Source organism: Paralichthys olivaceus, chromosome 9, assembly GCF_024713975.1.
Source record: "Paralichthys olivaceus isolate ysfri-2021 chromosome 9, ASM2471397v2, whole genome shotgun sequence".
In the NCBI taxonomy this organism is placed as follows: domain Eukaryota; kingdom Metazoa; phylum Chordata; class Actinopteri; order Pleuronectiformes; family Paralichthyidae; genus Paralichthys; species Paralichthys olivaceus.
The window spans coordinates 20,949,863-20,963,741 of NC_091101.1; the positions used below are offsets into that span (position 1 = coordinate 20,949,863).

Consider the following 13,879-nt stretch of genomic DNA (forward strand, 5'->3'; position numbering starts at 1 on the left):
CCTCCCCTCGATTCATCTTCCTTCATCCTATCACCCTTTTTTTCATAACCTCCTCTTCTCTCTCCTCGTTTCTCACCAGTTCTTTTGTATCTCAGTCCAGTTAACTTTAGATGATGAACACGCACAACTTTTCAGCTGCTCTTCTCTCAGAACTTATCTGTTAGGTCACATCCATACAACAATAAGTTTAGGGGTTTTCAAACTAAAGCAATCTCTCTCCACACAACCTTTTGGCTCCGTATCAATTTGAATCCCTGTCTATACAAACACACCTGAACACGCACATACACTGGTTATGCACGTGTTGATGTAAACAGGAAGCATTTGGTTGTTAGTAGTAGTTGTATCGAATTTAACCGAACAGCTGTTGTCAAAAACAACAGGATCAGCTACGCTTGTAAATGATTATCCATGTTGTGTTCTACACTGGGAGCTGAGGCTTATGCTGGAGGTTTTCCTCCAGGACGGGCGTCATGTGATAGGAGCCTGAAGATCAGTGTAAGGCTACGCTGTGACAGAAAAGAGCCAATCAGCAAGAGGTTGCGAGTGTCTACCTCATTGCTTCTCTCAGTTCCAGCTCGTCCTGAATAAAACGCAGGCCCCGGAGTTTACAAAATAAAAACAGCAGCGTTACCAAACTACTCTGCTTTAGCGGCTCTAAAACTCCAGTAGATCAATTTCAAACGTAAATGTAGTCGTGTGGGTGAAGCCTTAGTTTCTGTCTTATAGCAGATGAATAGAATTTTACAGCAAGGTCAACTTAATACGACAAACGAGGGAAAGTTCATTTGAGCACAAGTGAGTGACAGTTATCAACCCACACAGACACACTAACACTTATTTGTAACACACTCTGTTCTTCCCACTTCCCTCACACCTGTAAAAGCTATTCCCCCCCTCAGCTCCTTCTTCGTGTCTTTTGTTTCACTCTCTCTTTTCTAATCTGACTCTGGTGCCACGCAGACATTTTCTCACACAAACACTTACCTCACTCCCTCACTCCCTCCTCCCACACCATATATGATAGTCACTGGTTACCCCCACCCCCCTCTGCCTGCTGGGTTGCAGAGGCTAAATCTACAGGCTGCATTGAAGAATTTGACCTCAAGGGGCAAAAACAAACCATGTTCCAGAGATACAGTGAGTCAGTGACGTTGTTGTGGGTAAGATTTGAGCAAACATGTGGGATTCTTAGTCATCCAGCAGACACAAATCAACATGAGCATCCCTTTGGAGTCTGACTGCAATATCCACTCTCGTTTTGACATCCACCAAGGAGGTTATGTTTTTATTCGTTTGTTGGTTGGCTGATTTATTTGTGAGCAGGATTACGTAAAAAATATTTGAAATACATTTCCATGAAACTTAACGTGTTTAGATTCAGTGTTGATTGAAAAAGTGAAGAAAAGAAAAGAGCAAAAAAGAAGAACAACAAATGCACAGGAGTGACAGAGATGGAAAGAAAAAGACATGAAGAGTTCCCATGAGGGACAAAAGACAAATAAAAATTAATGAGAAGAGCCCTGGCAGCACTGACAGGGTCAGGAAGCTCTGCTCCACCAATCAAATCCCAGTTTTGACATTTAAAGAAGAGTTTGACAAATGGGTCTCTGCTAAGAACTGAGGCTAATTGGACTTATTGAATATCTCCTACTGATTATATAACATGTAAATGTCAAAGGGCACAGGTGTCCCTCGCTTCCTGCATGTCTCCCAGAGGGCACAAATATCTACCTGTGTTGCTATTAACATTAAGAGAAGAGCTGTAAAGGGTAAAGAGACTCGTGATTGCATTACCATGTAGGACGGTAAAGGCCAGGCGCATACGAAAGCCTTTGAAATGGCAAAGGCTGGAGCAAGAGACAAACCTGCTTATGATATTGTTAACGACAGTTTAATTATATTCAAAGTGTCTGTTTGTCATGAGTCTGAGACGAAGAGGGACTTTTTGAGAGATGCTGACGACACTGGCAGACACAATCAAGCAAGGCACAGACAAATATATGTACTAGTATGAGCAGTTATTACAAGTGCAGACTGAATTTCAATACAATCTTTTAAATATATGCAATAACACTACCAAAGCTGCCTCCTTGGCCTTTCAAAGAGTTTTTTAATGGGTGTAAAATAGCATATTAAATGTGGTTGGGTTCAATTTAATAGATAAAATGGCTTTGTGTATTAAATTAAAATGTCATACTTGACTACATACAATCTGTTTTTAATTTATCGCACTTCTAAACAACTGGTTTTTACTACTTTGGTCTGTGGTTTTCTACCAGTTATATTTTGTCCTTTAGCAATTTCCAAATTAATTTTTGACGCTCTTGTTTTAGTTTGTCGGTTCAAAAGGGATTAGTCATCAGATGACAGAGCGGGGGAATTCAATGTTAAATATTTTAGGCCAAGGCCAAGATTTCTTTCACAAATCTGTGAAGCATTCATTGTGTTTTCAAGCTGTCAGATTCTGCACAAAATGCAACAGTAGCCTAGAGGTGTGAAAAACAAGTTTGAGATCCTGGATCAGCTGGGAATAGATGGAAAGTGCAGGAAAGCAAATGAGTGAAGCTCTGCTCTCCACTCACTCAACAACTGCCACTGAGACGCTCTTGACCCACAGTGTCTCCAGTGGAGCTGCTCCAAAGCCCGGAGTCAAACACTGCGATTGTGTTGGGCAGCTCCCAGGTGTGAATGTGTGAAACCATATGAATGTGAAGCAGCTACTTCCTGCAAAGGAGCGAGTGTGTTCTGCAAACTTTCCCTGGATGAATGTACCAATGCAGTGAACAGTATTTTTAAAGTATCCTCTCACTTTGAATACAGTGATGATTTCCTCTGAACGTTATTGTGAACTCATGTGAAGGCAAAGAATCAGTGACTATATTTACATGGACACGAATTAACTGACAATTGACCTTTTTGACATTACAGGACATTATTTCAATTATGATGTTTACATGAATTGCTCATAAAATATTTATATTCCTGTTCAGCAGGTAGAGAACATAGTCTGATTATGACCCATGTCAACATTACATACATATACCCTGTTGAGTGTTTTACGTCAACTTTTGCAAAGACTCAAACAGTGATAGATTCAGTATAAGTATCTGTACTCAATATTTTAATATTAATAATAATATATATCAATGTTCACGTGAGCATTTTCTTCTTTACACTTCTTGCAACAGAAGGTTCAATGAAGGGAAGTCACAGTAGCTGAGGCCCATACACACACAGCTTTGTGTTCACACATGAAGTTTTTCTGTGGCTCATAAATCAAATACCCGTCAAACAACAAAAAAGTACAACTCAGAATCCCCTTTACATGACGTCAAAAAAATTTAAACACATGTAGTGTATGAAAACAGTGTGTGTAGAAACACTGATGTGAATAATGACAGAAGTTCAAAGTTTCCTCTTTACACTGTTGAGCGGGTCACAGAGGGCACAGGGATTTAATGAGCAACCCGGATGGGGGTTTGCTCCTTTGAAATGTCCCCTCTTTTCCTGTCTAACCCCACAGCTCCAAACCCCCCTCCCCCCCCGCAACACACATAAGAAGGAAAACACATCATAAGGTCACAGCAAGTTCTTATCGCGGGTAATGCATTGTCCAGCGGAGCACGACTGTCCGCTCCAATCACGACGTCTACATTTCTGGGGGCCGAGTGAGGTTAATTTTTCTTTCAGATGAGAATACATGGTAAGCTGTTTAAAACGCAGCCACTAATAGAGACAGGGGCGACAGGGTAGAAAGGGCAATGAGATTTGACCCAGAGCTTCGAAGGATTCTCAAAGGACTCTTATTTTTTTGTTCTTTTCTTACTCTACATGCAATATGTGGACTGAATAATGGTTGTACTGCTGGTTTCAAATAGAAAAGTTAGTCTGTGGGAAGAAGCACAGAGTTGCTGTGTTTGAAACTGAAATATGCGACAGAACAAGACGGAAAAGTACAATTTAATATATGAGTAAAAGGTTAGTATTTATATGGTGCTTTTCTAGTCTCAGTTACCACAAAAATACTGAATATAACAAGCCACATTAACTCATTCACACACACAGCGCTTATCTATTCTATCCTTTGACATGCAGATTGGAGGAGCCAGGGATCGAACCCCTGAATTTCTCTTTAGTGGATGACCCGCTCTTCCCCCCTGAGCCACAGCCGCCCACTTATCATAAACAGATATTGTCGTACCTGAAGTGGTCGTCTAGGCCAGGCTGAATGTGGCAGGTTCCTCCATTCGAGCAGGGGAAACTAATGCAGGCGTTGATGGGTATTTCACAGTTTTGACCCTGGAGAAGAAGAGAAGACAAAGAAGAAAAGACGTTAATAAGTGAATGCAGGAATTGTCTTTTTATTCTGCCCTTCCACGACTAAAAAAACGTCTTTTACACAGTCTCGCTGACGCAGTGGTTATGGATGAGGGAGATGATTCCTCCCTCTGGCTCACTATTACACTCTCCTCTCCCTTAATGGTGTTCATCGCCTTTTACAAGGACGTGCAACAAGCAGAAGAAGTAATAAGCCACTTGCTAATGATGGAAAAGAAGTCTTACTGATGGGTGCCCAAGGGTGCAGGAGTAAAAGTACTCGCCCACTACCACAGGCACTGAATACAGCTGATGAGGAATCGAATGAACAATTAAGTATATTATTTTATAGTTTCTGCCAAAAAAGAGCTCCTTCCTGTTTAATTATAAACTGTACATATGATAAAACGAATATTGCAACCAATGGATGTTGTGTTTTATTATTTTACAATATCAATTTGTCTTCTTAAAAACAAGTTAAGAAGCTAAAGTTGTTATTTTTTCTTTGCACTTAAATTCTTCAGCTTTAGGGTCACAGATCTTTGAATATGTTAGTTGCGATGAAAGAAAATAGCCTGCAGAGAGATCGAGGGTTGAATAAATCTATTCTGGTTGATTAATTCAAAACTTCAGCAATTCATCAATCAATTCAATTCACAGTATTGTTTCTGTGTCTGTCTTTCTTTCACAAATACACATAATGACCTTTAACAACATTCACAAATGTACATTATGTACGCACACACTATACGGGCTCAGATGAACGTGTGCCACAGCCGACTTCTTTGATTCATTACTGTTCTAACCACACACACCTGTTTTCTGAATAAACAGCTTTCACTTGGAATCTCACTCGCTCCACATTGAACCCTGAGGCTGTTGTTTTAATTTCCAACCACCAAACCTTTGGCCACCAACACACACACACATACTTCCCCTGATCAAGGCTGAGACTCAGATGTTTACTCTTGTTTTCTCTCCCCATCCATCTTCATTACTTACTCCTCTCTTTTCTCTTTTTTACTGCATGGCTCTTTTGTTTCATTTCGCACTTTTTCTTCATTCAACCTTCTTCTTTCTCACTATTAGTTTTCTCTGTATTTCTCTCACACCACCTTTCCTGCTACATTGCTTTTTATTCCCTTATGTAGGTATCCACCTCTTTCTCTCTTATAGTTTAAATTTCCACGAAGCCCTCATGTCTTCCCTCTCTTTTTCTCCTTCCCCCGCTCCATCTTTTGTCCTCTGCTGCTCCTTCTTTGATTCCTCTAACACATTTTAATTAATGTTTTCTCAGTGGGCACCGTCAAAGAAAGAAAAACATACATAAAGATATATACATACACACAAACACAAGCACACACACACACACACACACACACACACACACACACACACACACACACACACACACACAGTCCCTGTTTCATGGTCTGTGACCTTGGCAAGTGATGTTTTAATTAAAAGCGAGACGAAGGCTTTGTCCTCCTGTAAAAGGTTGTGAGGTGTCTGTGCACATGAGATCACAAGTGTATCTTTAAAGTGCTTGCACAAACACAAACACAAACACAAGCACAAGCACACAAGCACACACACACACACACACACACAGACACACGCGATACACGTTTGCATATAATCCACACACGCCTCCATTGCAAATCACCCTCATAGTATTAGGTTTGCATGTCTAACGCAGGGGGATGGCCACAGACTAAATCTTTCCACTGGTGCATAACCAGCATATAATCTAGATGCACCCACATTTTTTCATTGTGCCTTTTGGCACTGCAATAATACAATAGACCTTCTCTTGACAGTTGCCATATATATTGGTAATTTTTTAACTAGGGCTGGGTATCACTGCTGATTTCAAAAATCGATTTGTTTCCAATTCACAAGGTTTCAATTCGATTTCAGATTCGATTAAATATCAATTCCTCTAAGAGTATTTCATTGTACAATATCAGTTTAGTTGCATTATTTGCATATGGTACCAAAATGGTTGCACTCTGGAGCCCTGACGGGTCGTGACAATTATTATACCAGTTGTCTTTTGATCAGTCAATAGCTCCAGTGCAGCCAGCTGGAGAAATCATTTCTCTATTGATGAACAGACAGGTACATTATGCATGCAAGGCCAAAGCTAAGCCTGATAATACTGCTAATGCCACAAGCTTATGCAGCATGGCTATCCATCAAGGATACTCTTCACACAGCCAATTCTAGCATAAGTTAAATTTGTTCCCCTGCTGCCTTGGCTGTTTGATTCCATAACTCAGAAGCTTTAAAATACTGATGAACCACTGAATAATGGTTGGCGAGCTGACAGTGTAGGTGAAAGCCACAAGGGAACAAGAAACGGCAACATCGTCAGGGTGAAAGCACTGATTTCTCCTGCGTTTGTGAACAGTTTGTGTGGAGAGCAAATGAGGCGGAACACATTAAAGGAAATGCATCGGCTATCAGCTTTTTAATTTATCTGTATTCATATGCATGTAGCTGTTAATAGAGATTAGCCAAAACATTGTCCGGACCTAAAACACCTACAAAAAGAAAATATTCAACTTGTGCGATAAAAGAAACTGATATGATTGTGGCCCAGATATCTGCGTCTGCACCAGAAGCCCCAAAATATTGACTGTGACCCCCAGAGGCTAAGTCATTATCAGACGACAGCCAGTTGGCTCCGAGAGTTTAAAGGAAATATCGATCGCCAAATTTGCAGTTTCACTCCGATATCTTTAAAATTTAGTGCTTTTGAGATTGACTGTTTACAAAGAACAAGTATTATATCTCAGCTATCCCTCTTATATTTAAAAGTATCTCCCTCTGCTCCCTTTATTCTCACCTTGAATCCATATGGACAGGTGCAGTGGTAAGTTCCAGTCGACTCAGAGACACAGGTACCATTGTTTTGGCACGGTGCCGCCAAGCAGGGGACGCATTTTGACATCAGGCTGATGTCTACAGGACCTGAGAGAGATAACACAAACAGAGGCAGATGAGAGCAGGACGAGAATGTGGGGAAATGGAGGGATAGAGATAAGACAGCAGAAAGGGAGCGGAGGAGTGTCAGCGGAAAAGACATACATATTTACTTTGCAGCACTAAACACACTGCTGCAGACTTCATTTAATGGAGTGTGTGCTGAGAGAAGGCCTCACAGGGGAAGGAAAGCGAGAGCTCAGGAGAACAAGAAATTAGATTTTGTTCCAGAGGCCAGTATAAGAAAGAGGAAGAGGTGATGATGCGAGGTTCTTCTGGTTTGATCTAATTTATTCTTATTTACCTTTACACTGAAATCTATTGAGTGGTGTGGTGAGCAGTAGCCTGTCAGCCATGTCAGGAGGTCCAGTACAACGAGCAATTCCTGTTCAAAGTACAATTTATTGAGATGATGCAAAACATACATGACAATTTGTCTTGTTCTTCATTAAATGAGATGTTGTGTTTTCGATGACATCTTGATAATTCTCCTTACCTGGCTCTTTAAAACCAGCCTTGACCCACTGAGAGAGCCAGCGCAGGTCACAGTTACAGTACAAGGGGTTGGCACCAAGAGCCCTAAACACACAAACACACAAATTACAGGACAATCCACAACACTTACACCCAACATACAAACACAAAAACAGACATATGGAGCCGTACTTACAGGTGGGACAGAGCGGTGAGGTGGTTGAAAGCTCCTTCTGGGATAGTTGAAAGGTCGTTACCATGGAGAGTCCTGGAGGAGAGGAGAGTTTACATGGATGTTAAACTAAATTATGACCTTGTTAAATATTCAAGAGGTCGTTTTTGACTCTTTTTATTGTGTGACTAATTCTATTGTGTAATTAACTAATTAATTTGATAAAGCATTTACTTTGTTGCAGCAAGGAAATAATGTGAAACCGCACAACTGATTAATCCCAGGACGGTTCTTCCTCCTTCCTCATCTTCTGCACTTCTGGATAATGCTGCCGTCATTGCTTTTTACTACCACTCTACTTATCGTGACAACGCTGCTGAGATTAACTAACTGTTTTATACTTAGATCAAAACCTTGAAGCTGTGTTAACATCATGTCCACAGATGACAATACACAGTTTACAAATCAAACAATGAATATTTTCAGCATCGCATCCATCATATTAGAGTTAAATGAAACCGACGGCCCTGCGGCCTAATACCCGACTTCCAGAAAAATAATACAACTGGTCCGACTCAGTCTTGCTGCTTGCTAAATTATTTAAATTATTTGTGGTTCCTCAGCTCCAGACACACTATCATCGCCTTTTATAATGGAAAAAAAATACATTATTTATGAAAGAATAACACAAAATGAACAGAAAGCTTATTTTCATTGTTGGGCAATAAAGCTTGTCCTGGTCTCTGAATGGAATATTAACTGTCTCACATGGTCCTGTAGCAGACAGTGGTGTGTGTGTGTGTGTGTGTGTGTGTGTGTGTGTGTGTGTGTGTGTGTGTGTGTGTGTGTGTATGTGTGTGTATGTGTGTGTATGTGTAGAAAAAAACCACAGGGACAAACTGCAGGCTGTGATGTGAATCAGTGTGAGGAAGTGTATTTTTGTTTTGTGCCTTTGGGTTTTCATGAACATGTTTGTATGCTTAGATGTGTGTGTTCGTGTGTCCAAAACTTTTGTCTCCAAGGGCTCAAGGACTGCAGACTGTGTGTGTGAGTGTGTGTGTGAAGTGTGTGTGTGTGTGTCCTTTGTGTCTCACAATTTAAGTGTGTTGCCTGCTGGATATAAGTTCACATTCCATTAGAGCACAGGGCTGTAGCAGGGGACAGCTCAGCTATCAAACCGCCACTATTGGAAAAGTGTATGTGCATGTGTGTATGTACGTGTGTGCGTGTAAATCAGTGTGTTCGTGTTCGTGTGTAATGTGCAAATATTTGTATGTGTCTGATCTCTTTTGTACAACTTTATGTTCATATGTGTGCTTAATGTCTTAAATGTTTGTGTGCATCTTTGTGTGTGTTCCTGCATCTATGTATGGTCGTCTAACAGCCCCCGCACAAGGCTGGCCCAGGGGGGGTTGTGGGTAATGAGGAAGTGACAGTGATGGCTGCCTGGCAACCAGTTGCTATGCGGGGGCAGAGAGGGAGCAGTCCCCACGGCAACATCAACTAAAATGAAAGGAAGGAAGGAGGGAAGGATTTTAAAAAAGCGATCACTAAACTTCAGCAAGGTGGAGGCCTGGTAAAAGATAAAGTCAATACGCAGAGAAAAGGCCAGAAACAAAGCCGAGTTTTTCTCTCTGAACAAACCGAGGTGGAAAAAATGTCCACAGAGACGAACACAGGGCTCAGGAATCAGATTTCTCAGTTATTTCAGGTTTTCATGTTGAGTTTTCAGCTGAAAGTTACCCTCATAGAAATCTGATATTTAAAAGTAGTAGTTGTAGTTCTCGTAGCCTTTACGTGAACAAACCAAAATGATTTCAACCAAACTCAACCAATAAAGCAAGAAATCACTGTTCAATCAACAGTGATAAGAAAACATTGCAAATTCTACACGCAGCATGTTTTAGAGTCAAAAGTTATATCCGTCCATGAGCATTTAAGTTGCAATTGTGTTTCTGTGATAATGTGTGTTTACCTACTTTTATGAATGTATGTATGTGTGTGTGTGTGTGTGTGTATGTGTGTTTGTGTGTGTGTGTGTGTATGAGAGTGTGTGTGAGTGGATGGCCAGACAGCAATATTTACGTGCAATGTGTGTGTGTGTGCGTGCGAGCGTGGGTTACTGAGACAGAGGGTGGACAACCAGATGGATGACTGAGGACACAGAGGCTGAAGGTCGATTCATCAAACACAACATTGGGCGGAGAGAGAGAGAAAAGGAGGAGAGGATGGATGGAGGAGAGAGAAGAAGAGACAGAGTGAAGGGACAGAGTGGGGGGGAGATGGAGCGCAGCATGCAGACACAGAGGGAGCATTAAAGAGGAGATGAGAGATTGTCACTTTTATCTCTTTCCGTACCCTGAAACAACAAATGATCGGACGACTGCTGCTCTTTTTGTGATTGGCTCTTAACGTGGCCTGACACTGGGGGGGTGATTAAACTTTAATTTAACTCAGTACTATAACTAGCAACAGGGAGTGTTGAATATTGAATTCACTGCGGCACTTCAAGATGAAGCTGGCTACTCACAGCAGGCGAAGTGACTTGAGGCCGTCGAAGGCATGGACCGGGATGCAGCGAATCTGGTTATAGCTCAGGATGCTGAAAGACAGAGGACATGGACAAGGTCAGGAGAAACAGTTTGTAACTTAGGATGTTGCTTTTAAAAATGTTAGGTCTCTTGTACATATACATTTTACATTCATTAATTATATTTTAGACAATATCCTTAAATAGATATAAACGCACATAGAGGATAAAACAGACATACACAAACCTGTAGCCAATGTACGTTAAACAATGGACAATTAACAATGTTTAATGAAGTGGAAAAATTAGGTAAAGGTGAAAAAAAAAACTGCTAGAGGCAAATCAGACGTGTTTGAAATGTCAAGCTCCCACACAACAGTTATGTTTTCCTCTTTTAAAACTGTTAATGAACCAAAATAAGTTTATAAATTAATAAAAAGGGGAAAAAACCTTCAAGGCCAGAATTCCACTCATGTTCAAATTAAATGCAGTTGGTTGTTCCAGGCTGCTGTAATTCTTTTAATCTGATAATGATCCCTGTGTAAAAAGCCATAGACTTTAAATAAAGATGGACGACGTGTCTCCACTTCCTCCCACTATCTAGAAATGAAGCTAAAATATCCCAAGAACTCCTTGTCTACTTATTTTTTGATGTGTACCTTGACCTTTTAGTTTGGTCCGTGTCCCATCCACTAACATGGAGTAGGTGTACTGCAACACACCACCAGGTGGTTCATTTTTGGGGAGCCCTCATGTCGTCGATCTTTACATACACTCTGTGGTTCAAGCCTGATATGTATCTTTAAGACAACATTGATTCTCAGCAGGTTTTGTCTAATGAGGCTCAACATAATCACACCTACTGATTATCGAGAGGCGTAAAAGCGTCTCAGAGGAAAGAGGGGAAATCTTTTAGATCTTTTAGACGTCAAACTTTGGATTGTTTCTCTAACGTTTAACAACCGGTTGTTAAACGTTAGAGAAACAATCCTCACAGCCAGCAACTCCACAGATTAACTAAAAGGCTGGAAAAACCAATGTGGAAAGTGAAACATTCTCCTCCACCTCCACTATGTGAACTCTTGGCAACGTATACTTGAGCAAAGCGCTCAACACAGAAAGTGTTCCAGCGATGCTATCTGGGGGCTAACAGGAGAGGTCTGTGGTTGCACTGGGCAGCTCCCGGGTGTGCATCAGTGCAACTGTATGAAATATGAAACAAGGATGGATAAGAGCAAATGTGCTCAGTCGACCTTCCCTGGACACACACAAGCCAGTTGATGTGAAAAACATTTAATACACGTAATAAGTTTAAAGTAAAAAGAAAATGAAGTGTTTGTAGGACAGAATGGGAGTAAAGACAAACAGAGCTGAGGAGCAGATTTTAATTCAGCAGGGTCACTGAGGCTACATCCACACCAGTGTTTTCATTTTGAAACAGCATTTTAGCTCCATATCAGTAATAATTAAATCATAATATCACTCGTGCTAGAGTGTGGCTTCTCTGTCTGAACCTGACCAACCCTGACAGGCGTTCTGCTTTTTGTTTATCAACCCAGTGTTTCACCGATTACACCAAAAATTAAGTAAATCTAATCCAATGTGACCGAACCCAACCCAAGCCTAAATATAATTTCAAAACATTTTATCTGAACACAGCCCGACCCTTCAGGTCTGGACGAGGTCAGGGTCAGATATCCACTGTCTAATTCTCACACACTGGGGCATGGGAAGCAGATTGTTGCTTAGTTACAGAAAATACTATAATAAAACCAGAAACAACAATGGCAAAAAGTATGATGAGGAATTTCTTTTCTTGTACCGACTGAGAATGTTAAAAACGTTTTGCCTTCACCAATGGTAGTTGAGCTGCGACAAATAAGAATCAATCAGGACAGAAAACTCCAGAGTAGTGCAGAGTAACGGTGGCAACGGAGATGTTTTTAAAAAGTAAACAATGCAGTGTGGATGGAATCTTAAAATGAATCTTTGTGAGCTTTGTGCATATTAGGAAAGAGATGAAGGAAGAGGATGCTACAAGAGGAAGATGCAAGCAGAAGACAAGAGGCTAGAAGATGAGTGAAGAGATATTTGGAGGACAGAGGTGGAAAAGCTAAAAAAGAAAACATAAGAGAAAAGAGAGGATGAATCAGTTAAGAGAAGTAAACACTAATGATGTAGTAACTTACAGTGTGGCGAGCTGCGTCATATTGCTGAAAGTGTACGAGGCCAGTGTGCTGATGCTGTTGTTGCTCAGGTCCCTGTGTAGATACAAACATACAGTAAACACACAAACACAAACGAGCCGTTCATAGCACACACATATATATATATATATATATATATACACGATGGGGTTTTTAAACAGTCTGCACAACATTCTAATGTGTGTATTCTTGTCAAGGTTACGTGAACAGTACATACACCAGTGACAGCTGCTTCAGGGATGCCAGCTCCTTGGGCACAGATGTCAGCATATTACCCTCCAGGTAACTGCAAGGAAAAAGGTGCATAGTTAATGTAGGATGTATTGCGCCCACACACACACACACACACACACACACACACACACACACACACACACACACACACACACACACACACACACACTCACTCTTATATTTTAGTTTCTACATTAAGACGAAGCAATGACAGAATGGAGGAACACAACATCTCAATAAATGATCTTTACAGGTGTTTGTATGTGCAGGTTTCAGCCTCGTAGAAAAACTTGCTTCCAGTCTTTATCTCAGCTAAACTAATTCCTGTAGTTCTACATGTGATGTGAGAATTGCAACATTTTCATCCGACTTTTTTGCAAGAGAAATTCAGAGAATTCATCTTTTAGAGGCACAGCAAAGAGGATCATGACGTGTTGACTGATTTCCATGAGACTTTGTAGAGGTTTCTTTAAGATGGGGCATTAGCCTTGGTGGAGGAATGTGCTCTCTCACTCCCCTTCTAGTTATTTAATGGCATTTTCCCCAACCAGTATAACCAGGAGAGTGACTGTGATGCTATTATGACAGAATGTTTCTTTTCATTTTGTTCACACTGATGTCACCTTATGATTGCTTATACTCTGGTGAATGTTTCTTGCAGCTATGCAACATTTTCTGCATAAGTGTAAGATTCTTCCAGTGGAGAAGCCTTCAACAGATACTGCAATCCAACCACTATAAATTCATTACACCTTCAGGATGTGAGCAGCAAGTTAACAAACTCCACACACATGCACACTCACACATTTTATGATCCACTGGTCTGTGTTCCTCACTCTCTCAGGTCATAAGTAGGTCATGTGGACAGTATGATGGAGCATCTTCTTCAGTTTGATCAATACCTAATCACTGCTATTGACCCCACAGAGCAGGCCTATTTCTTAGCTAGAGGCT

General features: G+C 40.9%; 1 protein-coding gene across 3 annotated transcripts in view; it reads right to left on the reverse strand.

Annotated features, from left to right (window-relative positions):
* Positions 1–13,879, reverse strand: part of slit3 (slit homolog 3 (Drosophila)) — a 222,165-nt gene that overhangs the window by 21,394 nt on the left and 186,892 nt on the right. For all 3 annotated transcript variants that reach the window (XM_020082225.2, XM_020082233.2, XM_020082240.2), the window contains 8 exons: positions 12,909–12,977; positions 12,674–12,745; positions 10,485–10,556; positions 7,979–8,050; positions 7,805–7,887; positions 7,613–7,693; positions 7,172–7,296; positions 4,205–4,302 (listed from right to left, as the gene is read on the reverse strand). In XM_020082225.2, coding sequence (XP_019937784.2) covers positions 4,205–4,302; positions 7,172–7,296; positions 7,613–7,693; positions 7,805–7,887; positions 7,979–8,050; positions 10,485–10,556; positions 12,674–12,745; positions 12,909–12,977 — 672 coding nt within the window. The remainder of the gene's footprint in view (positions 1–4,204; positions 4,303–7,171; positions 7,297–7,612; positions 7,694–7,804; positions 7,888–7,978; positions 8,051–10,484; positions 10,557–12,673; positions 12,746–12,908; positions 12,978–13,879) is intronic.